At 44.0% G+C, this 22,500-nt stretch overlaps 1 protein-coding gene across 1 annotated transcript in view; it reads right to left on the bottom strand.

Annotated features, from left to right (window-relative positions):
• The window catches only part of slc4a3 (solute carrier family 4 member 3), an 81,451-nt gene extending 63,544 nt beyond the window's left edge, over nucleotides 1-17,907 (bottom strand). The window contains exon 1 of the mRNA XM_063213470.1: nucleotides 17,826-17,907. Within this exon, the coding sequence (XP_063069540.1) occupies nucleotides 17,826-17,879 (54 nt within the window). The 5' untranslated portion in view covers nucleotides 17,880-17,907. The remainder of the gene's footprint in view (nucleotides 1-17,825) is intronic.
• Nucleotides 17,908-22,500: the final 4,593 nt, after the last annotated feature.

Consider the following 22,500-nt stretch of genomic DNA (forward strand, 5'->3'; position numbering starts at 1 on the left):
TCATGTTCTCATAGCGGGAAAATTGCCTGTCAACTGTGTTATCAACATATTCATAAGAATCTGAATTAGAAATCACATGTAGAAAAGCACAGATAAAGCATACAGATACATGAATTGATTAAGGTGTTGTGGTGGAACTTCTGAGGTCCTCAGTTAGCACAACACCATAAAAATGGCTGAAATGTCAACGGTGTTACCGTCAATGGTGTTACAATTAAGTATGACAGTCAGGGTTGCCAGATGAGGCTGATGATTTCCAGCCCAAAAAATGATCAAAATCCGCCCTAAAAACCCGCCCAATTCTATTGATTTATATGGCAGTGGGAAGGTTTTTCTGATAGATGCCATTTTTACCCGCACACGGCCATCCTAAGCAGCCCAATTGGGCGGGAACCAGCCCAATCTGGCAACACTGATGACAGTTGAGGAGGAGTATGTTTTTGCCAATTTATATCCATATTGACAGACAAACAAACAAAATAATTTGTGTTCTAGGGAGATGGGTTTGTCTGCTCTGTTTTTTTCTCCTAAAAAAGTGCCGACTTGTTCCCCTGCACTGTTGACCGTAACACCGTTGAGTAACACCGTTGACTGTTTTGAAAGTGTTTTTGCGCTATTGATCCCTTATGTGTTGGAAAAATCCTATGAACATACACTAGGGATTATCTCTGGAGAAGGAAGTGTTGTGTAAGGAGGGTGACTATATTCAAATCAGACGTTACAGGGATTTATGATGAAAAATGTGTCAGTCTGTATCACACTGACTCATAAAATCCTACTTATGAAGCTCAACAATCACATTTTCTATATCAGTTGCACAGATTAATGACAACATTACTGCTAAGGGACATAAGCACTTTCAAACATATATTGTTTCAACTCTGTAGTATTTTTATATATGTTTGAAATGACATAGTATTTGTCCATAACACTGTTGACAAAATAATTAAGCAAATGTTCGCTTTCATTAGAGTATTTATCAAATGATTTAAGATTAAGCTTGGCAATTTGTTTGTTTGGAAACTTAAATATATACACTATGTAAACATCTAGGTCATTTAGTTGAAAAAAAATACTGATAATTGACATTTTGCTTTTGCCAAAAGCGTAGGGGAATCGTAGAATCACTCACATGCTGACACTGGCTGCAGGGGGTAGGCTACACACAGCACATTGTGAAGTGTTTCAACACATATGTATGCACAGGGTGCGATTTGTCCAAAAACCAGAAGGGGAGATATGTTTCAAAAAAAGTGACAATATCAAAACCAGAAGAGGGGACAATCTCCCCCATCCCCCCCTACAAATCGCACCCTGCGTATGTACTAGGGCTGTGCCATATATCAAATTTATATTGCGATATCAATATTGCTGCACACAATGTAGGATGACATAGTTTGCACGGTTTAGGTGGCATGCCTGTCTCAAAATCTACACAGTCTTGGAAAAATGCTGTGTAAATAAACTCGCTGTGACAATGTTTTTCATCACGGAATGCCAGGATGAAAAAATACATACAGTATGTAAAGTGATTTTTCGTATGAGAAGTGTTTCGCACGACACTCGTAGCGGACCGCTCTCACAAAAGTTACATTTGGTTTTTTTTTTTTTTACAGCGGACCGTGAAAGTGGTCGCGAGAGTCATCGTTCACTTACTAGTGACTCAAATAAGCACCGGCTGACTCGGGACAGTGATTAATTAAACTTTTAATCCTACATAGAGCCCCTTTAATTCAACACTGAGAGAGTCAATTTACTTTGAAACATCTTCAATATTGTATTTGGTCCCAAAGTACTCTCAAAGTGTTGAATTAACACTGCTTTTTTAAAAAGTTGTCAAACGATATCACATTTCATTAGAAAAAAAGATTTTTGTCTATACCACCAAAAGATTGGCTACGCTACACACAATGTGTTCCCCTCAACTTGAGTCATTGCGAGTCCTGCAGAATGTGTGTTTCTCTATGGCTCTCCACTCACACTGCTGAAGGGAGAGCAGATTGTGAATTGTTTGGCCAGATTTTTTTCTCCTTAAAAAAACATTTTAAAAAGTGGTGTTCTCAAAATTGACATAGATAATTGTGATATTGATTTTTCCCCATAATCAAGCAGCTCTTAACACATACCAACTAGAGGAGTGTTAGACATGACTCTTTAAGTATTTAATTAACACTGCAACATGTGCTGTGTAGGGCTGGAGGTGCAGGATAGAGTAAGTACTAAATAGGCCCACCCCCAACTACATGTGAAGAGTTCAGATGCAAAACCCCCTAAGTGCCTTTTCAGAAAATAATCTTACTTCATTTTTATTTAACACAACGCTATCAAAATGACATATGTTTTTATTTTATTTATGCAATATAACTATTTATATGTATTATCAATTACATGAATGTAAACCAAACCAACAACAGGATTCTCTAAAAATATAGAAGGTCTTCAGAAATGGAGTTAGGGGGGTTTGCATCTGAACTCTTCATATACTGTATAGGCCTAGGGGAGCAGGAGAGACTCACTACTACAGTATATAGGCCCACCCCCACTCACCTGCTGCCTGCCCACAGCCTCCGCTCTCACACACCTGATCCTGGGCCTCTCTCTCTCTCTCTCTCGCTCGCTCTCTCTCTCTCTCTCTCTCTCGCTCGCTCTCTCTCTCTCTCTCTCTCTCTCTCTCTTTCACTCTCGCAGGATACGTTTCTATCTTAATCTCTAGATCTGTCTCTCTTTCTCTCTCTCTTTCCCTCTCACAGTTTCTCAGTATCCCCCTCTCTCTTTCGCTTTGGGTCTCTCCAGTTTTCCTCTGTCTTTCATTACTGAAGTTCTCGCTCTGTGTGTGTGTGTGTGTGTGTGTGTGTGTGTGTGTGTGTGTGTGTGTGTGTGTGTGTGTGTGTGTGTGTGTGTGTGTGTGTGTGTGTGTGTGTGTGTGTGTGTGTGTGTCTGTGTGTGTCTGTGTGTGTCTGTGTGTCTGTGTGTGTGTGTGTGTGTGTGTGTCGCTCTCTCTCTCTCTCTCTCTCTCTCTCTCTCTCTCTCTCTCTCTCTCTCTCTCTCTCTCTCTCTCTCTCTCTCTCTCTCTCATATTCCAAACAGGCTTCCGGAAAGATTGCATCGTCCAACTCGCAAACATGGGCAAACACTGGGAAATGTTTGTACACATTCGTCTGTCTGTTTCGGGGCTGTCTGCAAACAAATTTGTGAACCTAAGCAAAGACTGAGGTGGAGGTTCTCAGTGGGCATACACTGTTGCTGTCCTGTGGGTTACTACTTAGATCGATCACGTTGTGATGTTGACACAGAAACATGCGTATACTAGAAAGCAAACAGAGCATGCAAACCTCTGCCAAGTCATCCAAATTTTACATAATCCCCAGGACCCAACATCTGATCAATGGTTTCTTGGCACACTCTCAATCGGTCCTGAGAATATTATAAGAATATGACCTTCAGTGTGATGTGGAAGTCAGATGGAAAGATAAACAAGTAAACAGAACCACATGTGTATAGGGCTACTCGATTATGAGAAAAATCCTTATCATGATTATTTCAGTCAATATTGATATCATGATTTTTAGAGTATATTTCTTTTAAAAGTGTTCTGCATGAGTGTGGGTTAGCACGTCTGCTCTGCGCTCGCAATGGCTCAATTGGAGGGGAATGTATTGTGCTTAGCATAACCTACCTTTTGGCAGTATAGACAAATGACAAAAACAATTTTTCAGGCCCTACCATGGCGAAAATGGTAGGGCACTCGTTTGCTATGTGGCCGACCCCGGTTCGACTCCCGGCCTGGGTCCTTTGCCGAGCCTTCCCCGTCTCTCTCTCCCCACTTGCTTCCTGTCACTAATCTTCACCATCCTTTCAAGTAAAGGCAATAAAATCCCCAAAAAAATTAATAATAAAAAAACCATCGTTTCAAATCGATATTATGAAATTTGATATTGTTTGACAGCAATATTGATATCAAGATATGAATTCGATACAATGCACAGCCCAACACATGTGCAACTTCCTTTGTGTAGATAATGGCCGTTTAGTGAGAATTCTGTCAGAAACCAGCTTGTTATTTGCAAGTGAAACCAAAAAATAAAATTAATATTTTCTGGTTTTGCCTGCATTGAGCTCTTGATGTGTTTAGCCAATAGAGAAAGCTTTTGCTCCCTTTAGAAACTCTCCGATGCTTTTGCTCCGATGCTCCGATGCTTACACACACTCAGCATATTTCCTGCTTTGTTAATCAAAACTAAATGACATTACTAGCCAAATTCCTTGGGCCAGCCTGTCTGGGAAATGGTCAGCTCTGGCACGCCCAATGCAATTACAACAGGTTTTGCGGGAAACATGACTGCCAGACCTCATCAGTTGTTTGCTGTACGCTCATCAGAAAATACAGCACATTTAAGAATTTTAAAAAGGATGTTTTTGTCATTGACAACGTGGATGTCTGTGTCCTGATATGCAAGCAGGTACCAGAAATATTTTCCGCCCGTGTTGCAGCTTATTTGAACACTTTGGACCCTCTCTTTATCATTTATCATTACTGACGCTGTGGCGAGAGCCAGAAAGGGGTTCATATAGGGCTGCGCGCAGTGGTGTAGTCTACTTTTTTGAAGTGGGTATACTGTATATTCAAGCATTTTTTGAAGTGGGTATACTGTATATATTGATGCTATTCTTAATAATGGATCAATCAATTTTAAGTGGGTATACTGAAGCCCCTAAAATTTAGAAGTGGGTATACTCTGTATACCTGCATTCTACGTAGACTACACCACTGGCTGAGCGATTACGGAAAAAATCATAATCACGATTATTTTTTGTCAAAAAATGTGTGTGTGTGTGTGTGTGTGTGTGTGTGTGTGTGTGTGTGTGTGTGTGTGTGTGTGTGTGTGTGTGTGTGTGTGTGTGTGTGTGTGTGTGTGTGTGTGTACGTGTGTACGTGTGTACGTGCGTGCGTGCGTGTGTGTGTGTGTGTTCATGTGTGTGTGTTCATGTGTATGTATATACGTACGTGTATGTAGGCCTACTGTATGTGTTAGGGTGTGTGGAGAGGGATGGAGGGCGGGGTGTTAGTTGTGACCTGCTGTGTCACACCAGCTTAGTGAGGCTGGGTGTGGAGGCAGTGATCCACAGCGAACAGCAGCGTATGAGGAGGGCAGAGGGACATCGTGGTGGACAGGCAGCCAGGCAGGCAGCCAGGCAGCTAAGCAGTCACTCAGTCAGTCATGTTGAAGGGCGGGCGGGCACAGGGGTGCCGACAGGGTCGGAGACACAGGGTACAGTTATCCCGGGCCCAGGGAGAGAGCGGGCCCAGAATTGGGTCCTCATTACATTGTATGTAGTGGGTTGTCAGGGGGCCCTCTCAGAAGACTTTGTCCCGGGTCCGGCCAAAGGTGTCAGCGGCCCTGATGGGCATGCGGGCTGGCGGGCGGGCAGGCGGGTGGGTGTGCGGGTGCGGGTGCCACGCCGGGCCCCCCGAGCTCCTGATCTGCTCTCGTTAGCCGCGACTGACGCAAGGCTCCAGCTGGTGACCGGCAATAAGGGTGATGTTGCCATGCCAACGCCGCCCCAGCTGGACCCTGGGGTGGAGATGGCGGTGGAGGGGAGGAGGGGTAGTGGGGAGGAGGGGTGGAGAGAGGAGGGGAGGAGAGAAGTAGGGGTGGAGGAGAGGAGGGGTGATGGACAGTAGAGGTGGTTGGGAAAGGGGTGCAGGAGAGGAGGGGTGGTGGAGTAGAGGAGGAGAGAAAGGGTAGAGGGGAGGTGGAATTGTGGAGGAGAGGAGGGGTAGAGGAGAGGAGGGATAGAGGAGAGGTGGGATGGTGGAGGAGAGGAGGGGTGGAGGATTGGAGGGGTGGAGGGGTAGGAGGAGGGGTGAAGAGGAGGCGTGGTGGAGGAGAGGATGGGGTGGTGGAGGAGAGGAGGGATGGATGGGTAGGAGAGGAGGGGTAGAGGACAGTAGGGGTGGAGGGTGAAAGGGTGCAGGAGAGGAGGGGTCTTAGAGAGGAGGGGTGGAGGAGAGGAGGGATGGAGGAGGTGAGGAGAGCTAGAGGAGAGGAGGGGTGGAGGGGAGGAGGAGAGGAGGGGTGGAGGAGGAAAGAGGTTGAAGGCACTAGTGGGGGTCATGGCTCCACAGCTTGCCGTTTATGTAAAACCTCTGGAATGGAGTGAACTGCACAGGGGTCTGACCAGGGCATGGATGATGGATAGAGCAGAGAAACAGGCAGCCAGCACACTAACGTGAGAGGGGGAAAAAAACTACAGGAATGACCAAGAGGGGCAATCAATTACCAAGTCACCAGGAGAGGCAATCAGTGTGCAAATTAGCTAGTTATAATAACACTAAGAATGCAATTAAAATACTACGGAGGAAAAAATAGGTTCCTTTGATGTTTTTTTACACTTCATTCCCCTACACACGCCCAATTCACTGTACACACACACACACACACACACACACACACACACACACACACACACACACACACACACACACACACACACACACACACACACACACACACACACACACACACACACACACACACACACACACACACACACAGTCACAGAGCTGGCTCTACATCTATACACAACAATGCACTGGGAGGGAAGGCAGAGTTGTGATTCACACACCCATTTCGCTGTACAGTACACACAGTTGCACAACACACCACAGTCGCACAGTCACACAGCTGGCTCTGTCTGCACGCACTACTCCACACTGGGAGGGACGGCGGGAGAGACTCTGAGATTCACAGGAAATGACATTTTCCACTGGGCGGCCGTGATGACTCATCGTTCTGCTGCAATATTTCATCTCCCTACCTTTTTGGAGCGGCGGAGCGGTGGCGCGACGGAGGCGCACAGTAAAAAAAACATAATTAAACACAAACAAGAGGTCTGCTGTGCTGTCCTCCTCCACGGCAAGACAGCGGCGCTATGGTAACGAAGGACATGGGAAGACATGGTGGTGGTGATATTCTAATCTGCCATTGGTAACCAATGGAAACTGTTGAGCAGGTGCTAGCTTGAGAACGACGCCTGTGCTCAGGAGATCTCTGTGGAGAAAGCTGGACATGAGTGTTTCCCGAAAGCTTAGTTGTTAGCCAATTAGGAAATTGCATTGCCAACAACAAAGTGGTTAACGTAGTTAGCGACAATGGTTTCGAAAAATGCACCCCTGGACCAGGGCTTGACATTAATTTTTTCGCCCACCGGCCACTGTGGTTTTCCTGAGTCACTATCCATTCAGGTATTCCACTAGCCACAGATTTTATATTTATTTTTTTATCATGATGGTGTGCGTCTAATCTCAGAAGATGAGGTGCTAAAGCAAGATGAGGGAATATCTTTCTACATAGAAGTATATCAAGCAAATAGAAACTGAGTTACCAAGCTACAAAACAATTGATACACAGGGGACAAACAACAGAATGTAGGCTACTATGAATATGATGCGTATCTCATACCAAGGGATAAGCTGCAAGTCAAATTGGCTAGTGACACTGAAAGTATTACTAGCCACAGCCAAGTTTTACCAGCATTTGGCTGGTTGGCAGGTGCCAGTTTCAAGCCCTGCCCTGGACATGTAGAGTGAGTGTAGATGGTCCAGGAAGACAGATGCTGAGGCACTCAAGGTTGCAATTTTTTTCACATTGTAGCCAAATAAAAAAGTAAAAAAAATTGCAACCTTGAGTGCCTCAACATCTGTCTTCCTGGACCAAGTTTGAGAGCCCCTACACTGATGAGCACCAAGGGAAAAAAAGGTGAAGAAGAGGACCCTTCTCTCCCAGAAGCACTCCAATTACCTGCTAGTGTTTGAGTGTAGATGGTGATGAGACCAATTGGTCCCACAGATCTTCAAAGAGATTTGGCACACCGTAAAATGGGTTGGGTCAAAGGTGCTGGTTGACACACCCCTGCTCAAAATGCAGCTTTGCATACAAATCTGAAATATGAAATAGAGTACAATGCACTAATTTACCAAAGAAAGTTTCTGGCACATTTTGCTATCTTGTTGATACATGTAATTTGCAATGTCCTGATTTATTGTCACGCTGTAGTGTAGAGTATGTCGTGTAGAGATGCTACCTGTGCCTCAGTGCTAGAAACATAAACTATATAAACAGTCAACACTGAACCTCCCCAGCAGATGGTCTCCACAGATGAAGATGGTGTAATTTAGACTGGTATTCAATTCAATCTAATTCTTTATTTAACACCCAGGGGGGACATTTCAAACTTCAACAGACTTCACCCTCTTCCACCAGCAGGCCTAATTGCTTTTCAATGGCATGACCATGACATGTTAGCAATTGGGTAAAATCCAATTCCAACACATCACAGGTTTCTCACTTCAGCAGTTTCCAGACCCTCTGTACTATGCAAATGAAATTAGTGAATGAGATACTTGATTGGAGACCACAAATCAGACACCATACTTCAAGTCACATTATTTTCATATTGCAATAAATGTAGTGCATTATGCCTTGGCAGTTTTGTTCTAGCCAAGAAGTATTAGAATTTCTTCCATTTGAATAATACCTCACTTCTCGTTGTGATATGAAGATGAGGTTAGGCTACGTGGGCTGAAATCTCATAAGATGTCATTACAACATAACAAATGCATTTTCAATTCAATATATAATATTATTTTGGCTAAAGTATGCAGAGAGACATTCCATCTCGGTCTTGGTTGTTTAAACAGGAGTAAACAGCTTGTAGTCTCCAGTATCATATGAATTTTTCATTGGTGTTACTGATCACTTGTTTTACATACATGAAGCTTGTTAGCTGCCACTCCTCAGATTAACACATGTTGCAGTACTGCATCATTGAGCTTCTCCTCACATCACTGACCCCATAGCAAACAACTATATACTGTACAAAAGCAGGGGTGTCAATATTTCAGAGTAAACTTGTGTAAATACAGATAGAGTATTTACAGCCCTGTGGAGCAGGGGTTCCCAACCTTTTCCAACGTGGGGCCCACTCGAAATTGTCACAAATGTTCAGGGCCCACTTCTGACCCAAAGAATAAAACTCAAATAAATGAATAACAACACACACCAAAATATGATTATAATTTGTAGAAAATTATTTCAAGGCTCACTTGGAATACCTTCAGGGCCCACCAGTGGGCCCCGGCCCATAGGTTCAAAATCACTGCTGTGGAGAGTTTAGTCTATGATGGAGTCGAAAGTCAGAGTCAAATTCCGCAGAATTCCAATGTAGTAATTTCAACTCTACAGCTCTTCATATTGGCACAATATTGAGTAGAATTAAGTCTGAAAATGTTACACTGACAAAAGTGTAAAATGTACACTATTTCATTTTTTTCTTTTTGACATTTTTCGACGTTATTTGATAGGACAGTGTGAGACCTGGACAAGAAGCGAATTGGGAGAGAGACACGGAGGGGTCGACAAAGGACCCGGATCGGGAATCGAACCCGGGTTGAGCGCCCTACCGGTTGTCCATGGCAGGGCCAAATGTACACTATTGTAGAGTGTGACCAAACCGTTATCAGTACTAAGTTTATTTCAACTCTCTAAGAGTTATATCAACACAGATATTTTTTACTGTGTAGCCTACTTAGGAAGGAGGAGACTTTGCTGTCTAAAGACCTTAAGTTTTCCACGAAAATAGAGCTGACCTCTCTTGCTCTGAAAATAAAAGGTCCCTGCAGAAAATGTCAGGGAGTGTGTCTGGTCTGGGAGATGTTAGCAATGCTCAGTGCTTTTTCAGCTACTACTGGCAGACTCAGCAGCAACTGCACGCACTTCACTGCATTTATTCATATCCTCTCTCTCACACACACACACACACATCAGGGATTTGCATATTTTTAAATATAGGCCTGAATAAATAGAGGCATTATGTAATTCACTACATTGAATCAGTTATATTTTACACATACCTGAAAAGCATTGCTTACATCAGTGGGTTTTTAACCTTTTTGGGCAAAGGCACAATTTTCAATTACATAGTCTCAAGGCACACCACCGTCTTAGAATGTTGCCTATATTAACTAGATACACTTACTATAATTTCCCACCGCACTCGTGAGGATCTCTCACTGCACACTAATGTTTTATGCCACAGTGTTTGAAAATAGAGTTTACATGGATTCTGTCGACAGTAATACTGTGTCACTAATTATATGAAGAAGCCACAGAGATATTGACATCTTCTTACAATTTCACTAATCGCATTTGGTTTGCAGACATGATTGGGTGATGCTATTGGACAGCTTTGATCAAGCCCTTTACACACCTAACAGACCACACACAGCCACTGCTAACAAACAGCAGTTCAATACAGCCAGCTATGTATTTCTCACTGTAGCCTGGCAATGCCATCCTATGTACTTCCACCCAAAGATTTTGGCTCCGCACATAGTCTGGCAAAACCCTCCTAGATCAGCAAACAGTTGAGAGTGGTGACGCAGAACTCACCTGCAGAGTCCGTTACTGATTGGTTAAAGTAACACTATTCACACTTTTGTCTTGTAATTTGTATGCTATTGTAACACTGTAGCATAATAACAGTCATGCTAATAAAGCACAAGTTGAATTTGAATTTGAATTTGGAACTCCAATGAATTTAAATGGTAGAGGACGTTACTCAGACCATGTCCCACCCTCCATGGAGACAGACTCCTCTTAGCTTTCGCCAGACTGTTTGACGGAGTCAACAGTCAGCTTTTTCCCAGACTAGTTCAATACAGCCATCTATGTTTTTCTCAGACGCTATACAGTACAGTTAGTGTGTTGTCAAAATGATCAGGGCACATGCCACATTGTGTTGAAACATTTGCCTCCCCAAGGGAATGGCACTTAGGAGCTAAAGATAATTTAGCAAAAAGATTGGTGATGCGCACTTCCTTTGTTTCCCAGGGTGATGGCAAACCACCACACTCTGTTTTTATTTTAAAATGTCCCACTGTCGCTCGTCAAAATTGCTTTTGCGTTTCTTAATTGGCTTGATATTTTAGAAGAAGTTCTGTGTGCAATCAAAGGAAGTGTGGAAGTCAAGGCTCTATCTGGGTTTTTAAATCCACGGCACCTGGGTTAAATAAAGGGAACGTTGACACTCTCCTTCATTTCTAAGTAAGACTCCAGTCTATGTGACTATTCCTCTTTTCAAAGCCGCAGCTCAAACACTTCAGGCAATCCAGTGACCCAGTGTAGTAGGCTACTTGGAGCAAATGAATCACAGTATTTTTCATCATAGGCCAAACCACTTGACCTGAGTGATGGCCACTGCAGCCTCTCTGCTGCCCAATCCCAGAGACTAAAATACCCCAAATAAAACACGGGTGACCAGAGCACATCCCATGCCATAACTCATCATGCACCTAATACTGTCCACATGTTTACACAACCTTCTGAAAATCCCCTAGCGTCAATAATACGATCGAGTGGGATAATTCATTCCCTTGCCCCTAAGCCTAAGGTAAGCCCGCCAGATGCTATACTCAGAACGTGACAGGTCCAGTAGCACCTCCTACAGTATGAGCGGTGGGTTTTCTTTGAAGCGGCGGGCTCGTCACCAATGCCAGTGTAAAGAAACAAACAAGAGTTCAGGAATTCTTCCGTTATTCTAGTGGCCATGAGCCTCTGAGCCTGAGAGCTCTGCTGTGTCTCCTATAGCTGCCGTCTCGTATTTAACAACAAAGATCAGAGGAACGGGCCCTACCCTGGCCTAACGGTAGGGCACTCGATTCCCAGCCCGGGTCCTTTGCCGGGCCTTCCCCATCTCTCTCACCCCGCTCGCTATTTTTCACCATCTTCACTATACTATAATAAATAAAGTCCAAAAAGACCAAAAAAATATTTAAAAAAAAAAAAAAAGATCAGAGAAACGTGGTGCTGCTGGCTCCTTCTAGGCTGAGCTCAACACCCTGGTGCAGGGGTGTCGCTCATGGGGGTAAAGTGGGAGTGAGTCACCAGGGCCCCATGTGTATAGGGGGCCCACACCTAGTCTGAGATATGTCAATGTATGGCTGGACGCAGGGCTGGCCTGGGGGAGCAATAGGGCCCGGGCACTTTTGGCATTAAGGGGCTGTCGTGCCGAAAAGCGAGTCCCTGCCAGAACACGAGTGCCCTCATTGAAACCAATGACATTTTTTGAGAGAAAATTATACTATTTTTTGCAGAATGAATTACATAATTTATGAACTACAGATATGCTTATGAAACATTACTCATCCTCCACTTCATATGAGCTATTTGAATGAAACCGTAACATTTGTTATGACAATTCTTCGATTCTTTTATGGAAATAATACTGAAATTGTAAACCAGCTCTTTGTAATACTTCCAGAAGGAATGTAGATGCTTTATTGATAGGCTTTCCATCTTAAATTGTGTTGGATTTGTCTGCAAAAAAGGGTAAAAAATATCTGAAAAATTGGTCATTGGTTTCCATTGGTTTCAATGAGGGCACTCGTGTTCTGGCAGGGACTCGCTTTTCGGCACGACATAATTAGCAGCACAGAGCCGAATCACCTTTTTTTGTTTTTTTATATTTCTGAAAATAGGGGCCCACGAGGTTGCGAGGCCCACTGTGAAATGTCCGATGGCCAGTTGGAGCTGACTGTACTACACATAGGGCCCACAATTTGCTGCTACGCCCCTGCTCTGGGGTGGTGGGGGCAAAAGTGGCATTGGAGTGGCCGTGCAAGAGTAACCGCATGAATAGACCAGGCGCGATGCGATTCAAGCGACAGAGTGCAGCAGCAAGCGATACGAGCGATTGAAGACACTAGAGTATGTCCGTACAGGCAGAAGGCAAAGCATCCAAACATTCCCATTGACTGTGGTCACTGACCTCTATACAGTCATTGGCTGTCACGGCTAGTCGCCAAACCGCGTCATAGAAAGTTGAAAGGATTTCAACTTCAAACTGTCGCTCTCGTCGCGCGAATCGCCTCTAGTCTCCAGAATCGCTTTTGTCGCGCGACTCAATACAAAGTCAATTACTTCCGTCGCTCGCCTCGCTCATGTCGCGCTTGATCTATTTGTGCGGTAACAGTGACATGAGGACACACATCGTGATGGAAGCTACACCCAACCAGATGACTTTTTCTGTTTCAACCTTCAGTTACTTCTTTCATCCTTAATACATTCATTCTCAGCATCCAGTCCACACCAAACAGCCGGAAACTGATTCATTTTGTCAACTTACTTGTGAAGGCATTCAAAAAAAGAGGTATTAAAACAGTTGTGCGCAGTTGTAGAAAACAGCACACATGAAAAGAAATGTCCTTATGAACTATTTCCAGGTCTAATAGCTTGCAGCCAAAGCCATCAATTCACTTGTGAAGGCATTCAAAAGCAGAGGATGAAACAGATGTGTGCTGTTTTGGAAAAACATGACACATCAAAAGGACAGTTATTATGGCATTACCTAACCACAATCATTAGATAAATACGTCCCACTTATTTTATTTTTTGAAATGTTGTTGACGGTAGAGGAGCTTGTTCTTGTGTGATCATTATTGTCAGCAACAGGAAGACCGAAAGGTCGAAACGTCATATCATGGAGGAAGACCGAAAGGTTGAAACGTCATACCAGTGAGTGAATAGAAAGAAAAAAAGAACCTAAGAAGAAAAAATCATGCAAAGGAGTGTGTGAACTTTTTTCCACAAAAGGTTACTTTTTTTGCCCAGCACCAGGGATTGTGGTGCCCAAGCAACTCCACATTATTATTAGCAAGCCTTCTCAGTGCCGGCTTAGTAGCTCCATTGAGGCTGGGTAGGGGTCAGCAGCGGGGAGACACGGCGGCCGCCCGCCCTCCTTTCCTCTCCTCTCCTCTCTCCTCTCCTCTCCTCTCCTCTCCTCCTCTCCTCCTCTCCTCTCCTCTCCCCTCCTCTCCTCTCCTCTCTCTCCTATTCTCCTCCTCCCTCTCCTATTCTCCTCCTCTCCCTCTCCCTCTCCCTCCCCTCTCCTCTCCTCTCCTCTCCTCTCCTCTCCTCTCCTCTCCTCTCCCCTCCTCTCCTCTCCCCTCCTCTAGCCTCCCCTCCTCTCCTCTCCTCTCCTCTCCTCTCCCCTCCTCTCCTCTCCCCTCCTCTAGCCTCCCCTCCTCTCCTCTCCTCCCACGCTCCCCAATGGCCAGACAGAGGCCTCTGTGACTGCCTGTGAGAGTGTCATTTCCACTCTTACGTAAGTCTCTAACTAACAGTCACCCGAACCTCACGCTCCACTGGCTAAGAAACCTCTGCTCTCAAATGCTCCGTGCTTTGTAGGACACAGTTCCCCTCTCTCTCTCTCTCTCTCTCTCTCTAAACTCACCTCTCCACATGCATCATTACACACAGGAAATACAGAGCAACTCACAAACACAGTTCAACACCTCAAAGAACTGTCTAAAAGTACAGTATATTATATGGTCAGATGAACCTGAACCTTGAACCTTGAACCTTGAACTCCTAATAACCTAACCATTTTTAATATGTATTCATTCGAGAAGATCGTATAAGAATAGTGAGTTTAACTTGTTAAAACACAGCGTTGTAAATGTGCTGTTACCAGAATGGCAATGACCAAATCATAGTAGATTACTACTCATTACTAGTGTACTACTATGGTACTGTGAGTTCAATGACTATTACAGCGTGCCACAGGAGGTACGGTGTGCATTATGGGGCTACTAACTGACAGATTACACGTGTTGCAACCAACATTACATTATATTCGTTAGCCAGCAGTATGTCATGTTTATTCAGCCTTTTAGCATGCTGATTAGTTTCATGCCACCCCTGACAGCTTCTAATGACAGGCTCGTCATCTGTAAACACATATGTAGTCTGCGGTACTCCTACGCACATATGACCACACACACAGAGTGGAGAAGTTAATCGGGCAGATGGCTGCGCTAGTGCGCTCTCTGCCTAACGTCCTACACGATGCAGGGATTCAAAATACAGACAGTGTTGCCATAGCATTTACACTTCCAAAGATTATTAAGAGCACAAAGGGAGGAGATGTAGAGGGAAATGGCATTGCATTGCATTGCATTGCATTGCACTTAGCTGACGCTTTCATTTTATTCAAAGCGACTTAAAGTTATTATTTTTCAGGGTATTGGTTACAGTCCCTGGAGCAATGTGAGGTTATGTGCCTTGCTCAAGGGCACTTCAGACATGGATGGAGATGTAGGGAGAGGTCAGGGGGGATTCAAACCTGCAAGCCCTAGATTGAAAGACCATCTCTCTAACCACTAGGCCACGGCTGCACCGTTGGTGATCAGCGGAGTGAAATAAGGATGGGAAGCTGAACACACCTACAAACATACAGTATGTGTGCGCAAACACACAGACACACTCTCTTCCCTCTCTTTCTCTCCCTTCTCTCTCACACACTGTCTGCATCTCTGTCACTCTCTCTCTATCTCTATTATGTCATATATCTCCTTGAACTCTTCTTTCCTTCCTCTCTCCATCATTCCATCTCCTCAGAGCACCCTGGTTGCCTGGTTGATTGGTTGGTTGGTTGATAGTTGGTTGAGGGCTTCACTCATCTGGAGACTGGTAACGGGGCCTAATTCACTTCGTTTACATGATGTTTTTAATTCAAAATTAATCATTCAGAAGTAAATAGTTCCGTCCGTTTGATCTTTCATTTAATTCCCAAATTAAGAGGTGTTTCCATGACGTTTTCAAAGCGGAATTAAGCTCTATTCAGAATTCTTTAAGCTTTAAGTCAGTTCATTCTGAATTGAACGTCTCATTGGGGAAGGTAATCACAGGGGCCTCTCTGAGTATCACTTAACCTCACTAGCCTCCCGGTTCACCTCTTGAAAGTGCAGACAGCACTTCCTTCCTTCCCTTTTCTTAAATTAATCATGAAGGGCAACACACGCATGCATGTGGCACGCACGCACGTACACACACACACACGTACACACACGCGCGCACACACACACGTGCAGGCATGCAAGCACACACGCACACACACACACACACACACACACACACACACACACACACACACGCACACACACAAATTTCTTCTTGTCCTGTTGACTTAATGGAAATGGGTATGCCAACTGAGTGAAGGGATGCTATGGGGATTCTGGATGCTGTGTATTAATTTCGCATAAAGGGGATGGTGAGGTGGGGGCTTAGGTTGCATGGTGCTGTTGTGACGCACATGTTCCCACGCAATTCGTCCCCCTCGGGGACGGAAACTCACCACGTCGTCAACTACAACAGTTCAGCAATGGGAGGTACAGTACGATACCGCTGGACTAAAGGGCCGGTCCGATAGCCCAACGCTACCTACACTGTATTGAGACTCCGGGAGGGAGGTTTACTAAAGTTCCACGCAAATCTCTGCTAGTTGGCCTCTGTTACACTGTGTAGGTGTTGTTTTGATGTTCTGTTGGTGTTTTGTTGGTGCTATGCTTGAGCTGTGTTTGATATTAGTGATTGAAATTATGATTGAAGCTGCGTTCGAATTTTGATGCATGATCTGTTTGGTGTTGCATCTGGTGTTGTGTTGTTTTGTGTTGGCAGTACTATGTTGTGTCTGTACCTGATAGGAGGTTGATCAACATGTCTCAGGGGCAGGATTGAGTGGTGATTGTGAGGTGGGGGTTTGCCAGCTGATGATGTTGTTTCTGATGTTGTGTTGGAGCTGTGTTTGATGTTATGTTTGTGTGTTCAGGCCCGTAGCCTGCCTTATGGTGGGGGGGGATCTTTTCCCCCCGAAAGTGGACTTCATTTGGCTCCCTATTCCAATGTCCCCAAATACACGAGCACACTTCAAATATTTTAATTTAGACATATTTTATTCATTATGAATTTGCTGTGAGTCTGTTGCTGTCCTTAATTGTTTGTCTGTTGCTCCCCATACTTAACATAAATGGACATGAATTGCTTCAAATTACTGCTATCTGACAGTTATTTTCAGTGTTGGCCCAGTGTTGGGGGGTTCGAGTGGGGGTGGGGGATGGGAGGGGGGGTTCGAACGAACCCCTTGAAGCCCCCTGGCTACGGGCCTGGTGTTGGCTGAGTTGTGTTGATTAGATTAGATTAGATTAGATTAGATTAGATTAGATTAGATTCGCCTTTATTGTCTCTACAGGAGACAACGTTTGCGTGGACATGAGAAGGTGTGATTGTTGGTGTTGTGTTGTGTTGTGTTGTGTTGTGTTGTGTTGTGTTGTGTTGTGTTGTGTTGTGTTGTGTTGTGTTGTGTTGTGTTGTGTTGTGTTGTGTTGTGTTGTGTTGTGTTGTGTTGTGTTAAAGCCGTGTCTGTGCTAAGTTGCTAAGTTGGTTGAGCAACATGTCTGTCTCAGGGGGGGGGGTATATTTGAAAGGTGACTGTGAGGTGGGGGTTTGCATTGTGTCTGTGTTATTCTGGTGTTGTGATAAAGCTGTGTCGGTGTCATGTTGTTGTGTCTGTACTAATGCAGGTTGATCAACACGTTTGTCTCAGGAGCATGATTGAGAAGTGATTGTGAGATAGAGGTGAGCTCCAGAGAGCAGCATGACCTCTGCGCATGTGTGATCAAAGGGAATGTGTCGTAATTTGGACGCAATTTCAGCAATTCCTTCGAGGAGATCATGTAGTCTAGTGTGTACCTGATGCAGGTTGAAGTTGTGATGATGCTGTGTTGGTGTGTGTGCTGTGCTGGCTGAACTGTGTGTGTATGTGTGTGTGTGTGTGTGTGTGCGTGCGTGCGTGCGTGTGTGTATGCACTGTATATGTTAGTGTGTGTGTTTGTGTGTGTGTGTGTGTGTGTGTGTGTGTGTGTGTGTGTGTGTGTGTGTGTGTGTGTGTGTGTGTGTGTGTGTGTGTGTGTGTGTGTGTGTGCATACCTGATGCAGGTTGATCAACACATCTGTCTCGGGGGCATGGCCTCCTGTGGCCATGGGGACCGTGAGGGGCGTGGCGGGGGGAGCGGCGGGGTGGGGGGGATCAGCCCTTCTCTTTCACGGTAGGATTTCCAGTCAGCCTGTGGGATGGCATAACCTGCAGAGAAGACCTAGACTTAGACTTAAGACTTCTTTAACCCCTTAAGACACGGCTTTATAAATTAGCTGTTACCAGCATGGCAATGACCAAGTCGTAGTGCATTACTAAAGGCCCTGTGCACTGTCATAGTAGTGTAGTACTATAGTAGTTAACTTTCAATATCCATTACAGCGTGAAACAGAAGGTACGCTTGCATGAAAGGGCTACTTGTCCATTAGACCTCCATGAAATGGACATTTCTCTTTGGTAGTGACAAAAAGACACCTAAAAGACAAACACACATCACACTCAACGCAATGAATAAATACTTGTAGACATGGGTAAGAGTAAGAAACGCATAAGAACACATCACGAGATGGGGGAGGGGAGACGTGGGTAGAACATGACATCAGGAGTCAGTACTGCCGCCTACACTTTCAGAACTTCAATTCAACACCTTAGAGCAGTGGTTCTTTTTTTTTTTTTTTTTTTTTAATATATTTTTAGGGGCTTTTATGCCTTTATTTGATAGGACAGTCTGAGATGGTGACAGGAAGTGAATGGGACAGAGAGACGGGGTGGGATCGGGAAATGACCCCGGCCGGACTCGAACCGGGGTCCCCGTGGGCATGCAAGCCCAAATGTGGGGGGCTTAGCGCGCTGCGCCACAGCGCCCCCCAAAGCAGTGGTTCTTAAATGGAATAGTCTTGGGACCCACAATTGTCTCTACGACATTGCAGTATGTTGTGAGTGACTCAATTTTTTTTACGCTGTCGGAAACTGGTTAATTTATTCTAATTATCAAAAACATAACCATGCATTTGATTTGCATACACATGGTAGGCTACGTTTCGTATCGGCATTTGTATTAGATAAAATACTATATTTAAATGAATTCTATTCAATTTCTTTAATCCAAAGGTGATTTGAATATTCCCACTATTCACACCCCTCTTCACACACACTCTTCACATGCCCATTTCACCTTCTCTTGTCAGTGGAATTGGTGATTAACTGTGATAAATGTTTTTTAATCGATGAACACATCAATTGATTAAAGTCAATTGTTGTTTGCATCGCTACCCAGTGGGCAATACCCTGCTCTAATTGCCGTGATCCAGTCTGTGCTGCAGCTGTGGAAGCAGTCAGCATTGCAATCGAAAAACTAACAATTTATTGTCGATACCAGGCAAGGAGTCACGCTTCTGAAGAGTGATTCTCTAATTCGTCTACACTTTTAAGTCCGTGGATTTTATTTGGCAATTCCATTAACTATTAACTGCATCCAATGATATTTTGGACATTAGAAAACATTTATCTTTCATATAATACAGAAAGTGTAGATATAGCATTATTTCCCTCAGCAAGAATGAATATTTAATACTGGTTTTGGGCGTTTTCATGCCGTCCTGTTTTCCAAATGTCAGATTCAGTCTTCATATTAGCATGTAAAGAAACTTGTTTTGCCCAAGACGATTGCAAATGTTGATTCACAGTAATCATCACAATATGACAAAACTGTCAGAAAGTCCACTGTCCTTTCCATTATACATGAAATTTGCCATTTTGTGTGTGTCCACGAAAACTGTGTTAACCGTGTCACGGTCTGAAACCTCCTCCATAAATCAGTAATGGTTTGGTCTTAGGCCATACGAATAACATCACGTGATGTCATAACCTCTTTGGCAGGATACAGGAAGACTTTTTGGTAAATTTTGAGCTCCATTCTTCCATAATTTAATCCATTCCTTTTCATGTTCTCATAGCGGGAAAATTGCCTGTCAACTGTGTTATCAACATATTCATAAGAATCTGAATTAGAAATCACATGTAGAAAAACACAGATAAAGCATACAGATACATGAATTGATTAAGGTGTTGTGGTGGAACTTCTGAGGTCCTCAGTTAGCACAACACCATAAAAATGGCCGAAATGTCAACGGTGTTACCGTCAATGGTGTTACAATTAAGTATGACAGTCAGGGTTGCCAGATTAGGCTGATGATTTCCAGCCCAAAAAATGTTCAAAATACGCCCTAAAAACCCGCCCAATTCTATTGATTTATATGGCAGTGGGAAGGTTTTTCTGATAGATGCCATTTTTACCCGCACACGGCCATCCTAAGCAGCCCAATTGGGCGGTTACCAGCCCAATCTGGCAACACTGATGACAGTTGAGGAGGAGTATGTTTTTGCCAATTTATATCCATATTGACAGACAAACAAACAAAATAATTTGTGTTCTAGGGAGATGGGTTTGTCTGCTCTGTTTTTTCTCCTAAAAAAGTGCAGACTTGTTCCCCTGCACTGTTGACCGTAACACAGTTGAGTAACACGGTTGACTGTTTTGAAAGTGTTTTTGCGCTATTGATCCCTTATGTGTTGGAAAAATCCTATGAACATACACTAGGGATTATCTCTGGAGAAGGAAGTCTTGTGTAAGGAGGGTGACTATATTCAAATCAGACGTTACAGGGATTTATGATGAAAAATGTGTCAGTCTGTATCACAGTGACTCATAAAATCCTACTTATGAAGCTCAACAATCACATTTTCTATATCAGTTGCACAGATTAATGACAACATTACTGCTAAGGGACATATATTGTTTCAACTCTGTAGTATTTTTATATATGTTTGAAATGACATAGTATTTGTCCATAACACTGTTGACAAAATAATTAAGCAAATGTTTGCTTTCATTAGAGTATTTATCAAATGATTTAAGATTAAGCTTGGCAATTTGTTTGATTGGAAACTTAAATATATACACTATGTAAACATCTAGGTCATTTAGTTGAAAAAAATACTGATAATTGACATTTTGCTTTTGCCAAAAGCGTAGGGGAATCGTAGAATCACTCTTAAGCTCAGAGAGCAACACAGGTATCTACTTTAATGGTTGTGGAATGTCATCATGTTCTCGCCACAGATGCGACGTGACTAAGACGTGGTGAGATTAACAGTGCTGTCACGACATACACCACACGGTAGCCTAATGCTTAACACAAAACTATCTCACTGGGAACACGACCAAAAATGAAAGGACAGGGATATTTTAGAGAGGTGTAGCTTTGCTGAATGGACCACATTGTCAGCTTCAGGACTGAATGAATGCCTTAAGCCTGTGTGTTCTCCTCTGTCTTTAAGGAGTCCCTGAGTAAGAGGAGATAAGATGGGGAGGAGGTAGCCGTGCAGAGCAGCGCATCCCTTGCTGAGTAGCTGAGTCAGCCAGGATCTTCCAGGGACCCATTTAGCAGACTCTCTCTCTCTCTCTCTCTCTCTCTCTCTCTCTCTCTCTCTCTCTCTCTTTCTATTTTCTTTATTCTCTCTCTCTCTCTCTCTCTCTCTCTCTCTCTCTCTCTCTGTGTCTCTCTCTGTTTCTGTCTCTCTCTGTCTCTCTCTGCCTCTCTCTCTTTCTCTCTCTCTCTCTTTCTATTTTCTTTATTCTCTCTCTCTCCCTCTCTTTCACTCTCTCTCTGTCTCTCTCTCTCGCTCTCTCTCTCTCTAATGCTATTTTCTTTCTCTCTCTCTCTCTCTCTCTGTCTCTCTCTCTCGCTCTCTCTCTCTCTAATGCTATTTTCTTTCTCTCTCTCTCTCTCTCTCTCTCTCTCTCTCTCTCTCTCTCTCTCTCTCTCTCTCTCTCTCTCTCTCTCTCTCTCTCTCTCTCTCTCATGGCACGTTACATTTTTTATCGCTGCTCCACTCCTACTGACCTTGAACGGATTGAGTGTGGAAGCCTTCCAGATTGAAAATGGTGTTAAAATTCCAGACATATAAAAACATCTAATACTTCAGCCCAAAACGGTGTTCCAAATTCCAGAGAGTATCTAATACCTAAAGCCAAAATAGAAACCACTGCCCTGCAGCGCTGATAATGGATAAAGTGGAACCCAGCAGAGCCACTGAGATGTGTGAGGCAGATGAGGTTTGTCTCCCACTATACTACAAAGCGGGTTCAGGAGTAAACCAGGTGAGGTAAATCATCTAATACGTCACCTGCCCCCCCTCAATTCTTCAGGACTCTCTATACTGTGAAATGCATATGGACTTTTATATATTATATATTATACTGTTAATATATCTTTCATTTTGTGGGCATCTGTGGGTTGCTTCCAAACATAATCTCACTGTATTTATATAGTGACAATGAAAGCACTCTACTCTACTCTACTCTCGACTCGAATAGAAGAGCGTGAAGTCGGACTCCAGGCTCTTCTGTTAGATGATTTACCTCTTGACTGAACCTGGTTTACTCATGAACCAGCTTCTCAATGTAGGCCCCTGGTGCTGACCCGAAGTTAAGTCCTGGCGCTGCGGTGCGACCTGCTACCTGACCAGGTGTCCCAGCAGAGACAGAGCTGATCCAGCCGTGACGGATCACAGCAGCCCTACTGGATTAGTATGGCCTGGGGCCCCTACGTAGGCTACAGCTTACTGTGCCCCCCTACCAGTACGTACGTTCGCACTCTCTCCCCCTAATGCTGTTTAATACTGGGATGAGATTAAAGTATGGAGAAGATTCTGAGACATCCCATA

Source organism: Engraulis encrasicolus, chromosome 13, assembly GCF_034702125.1.
Source record: "Engraulis encrasicolus isolate BLACKSEA-1 chromosome 13, IST_EnEncr_1.0, whole genome shotgun sequence".
Taxonomy (NCBI): domain Eukaryota; kingdom Metazoa; phylum Chordata; class Actinopteri; order Clupeiformes; family Engraulidae; genus Engraulis; species Engraulis encrasicolus.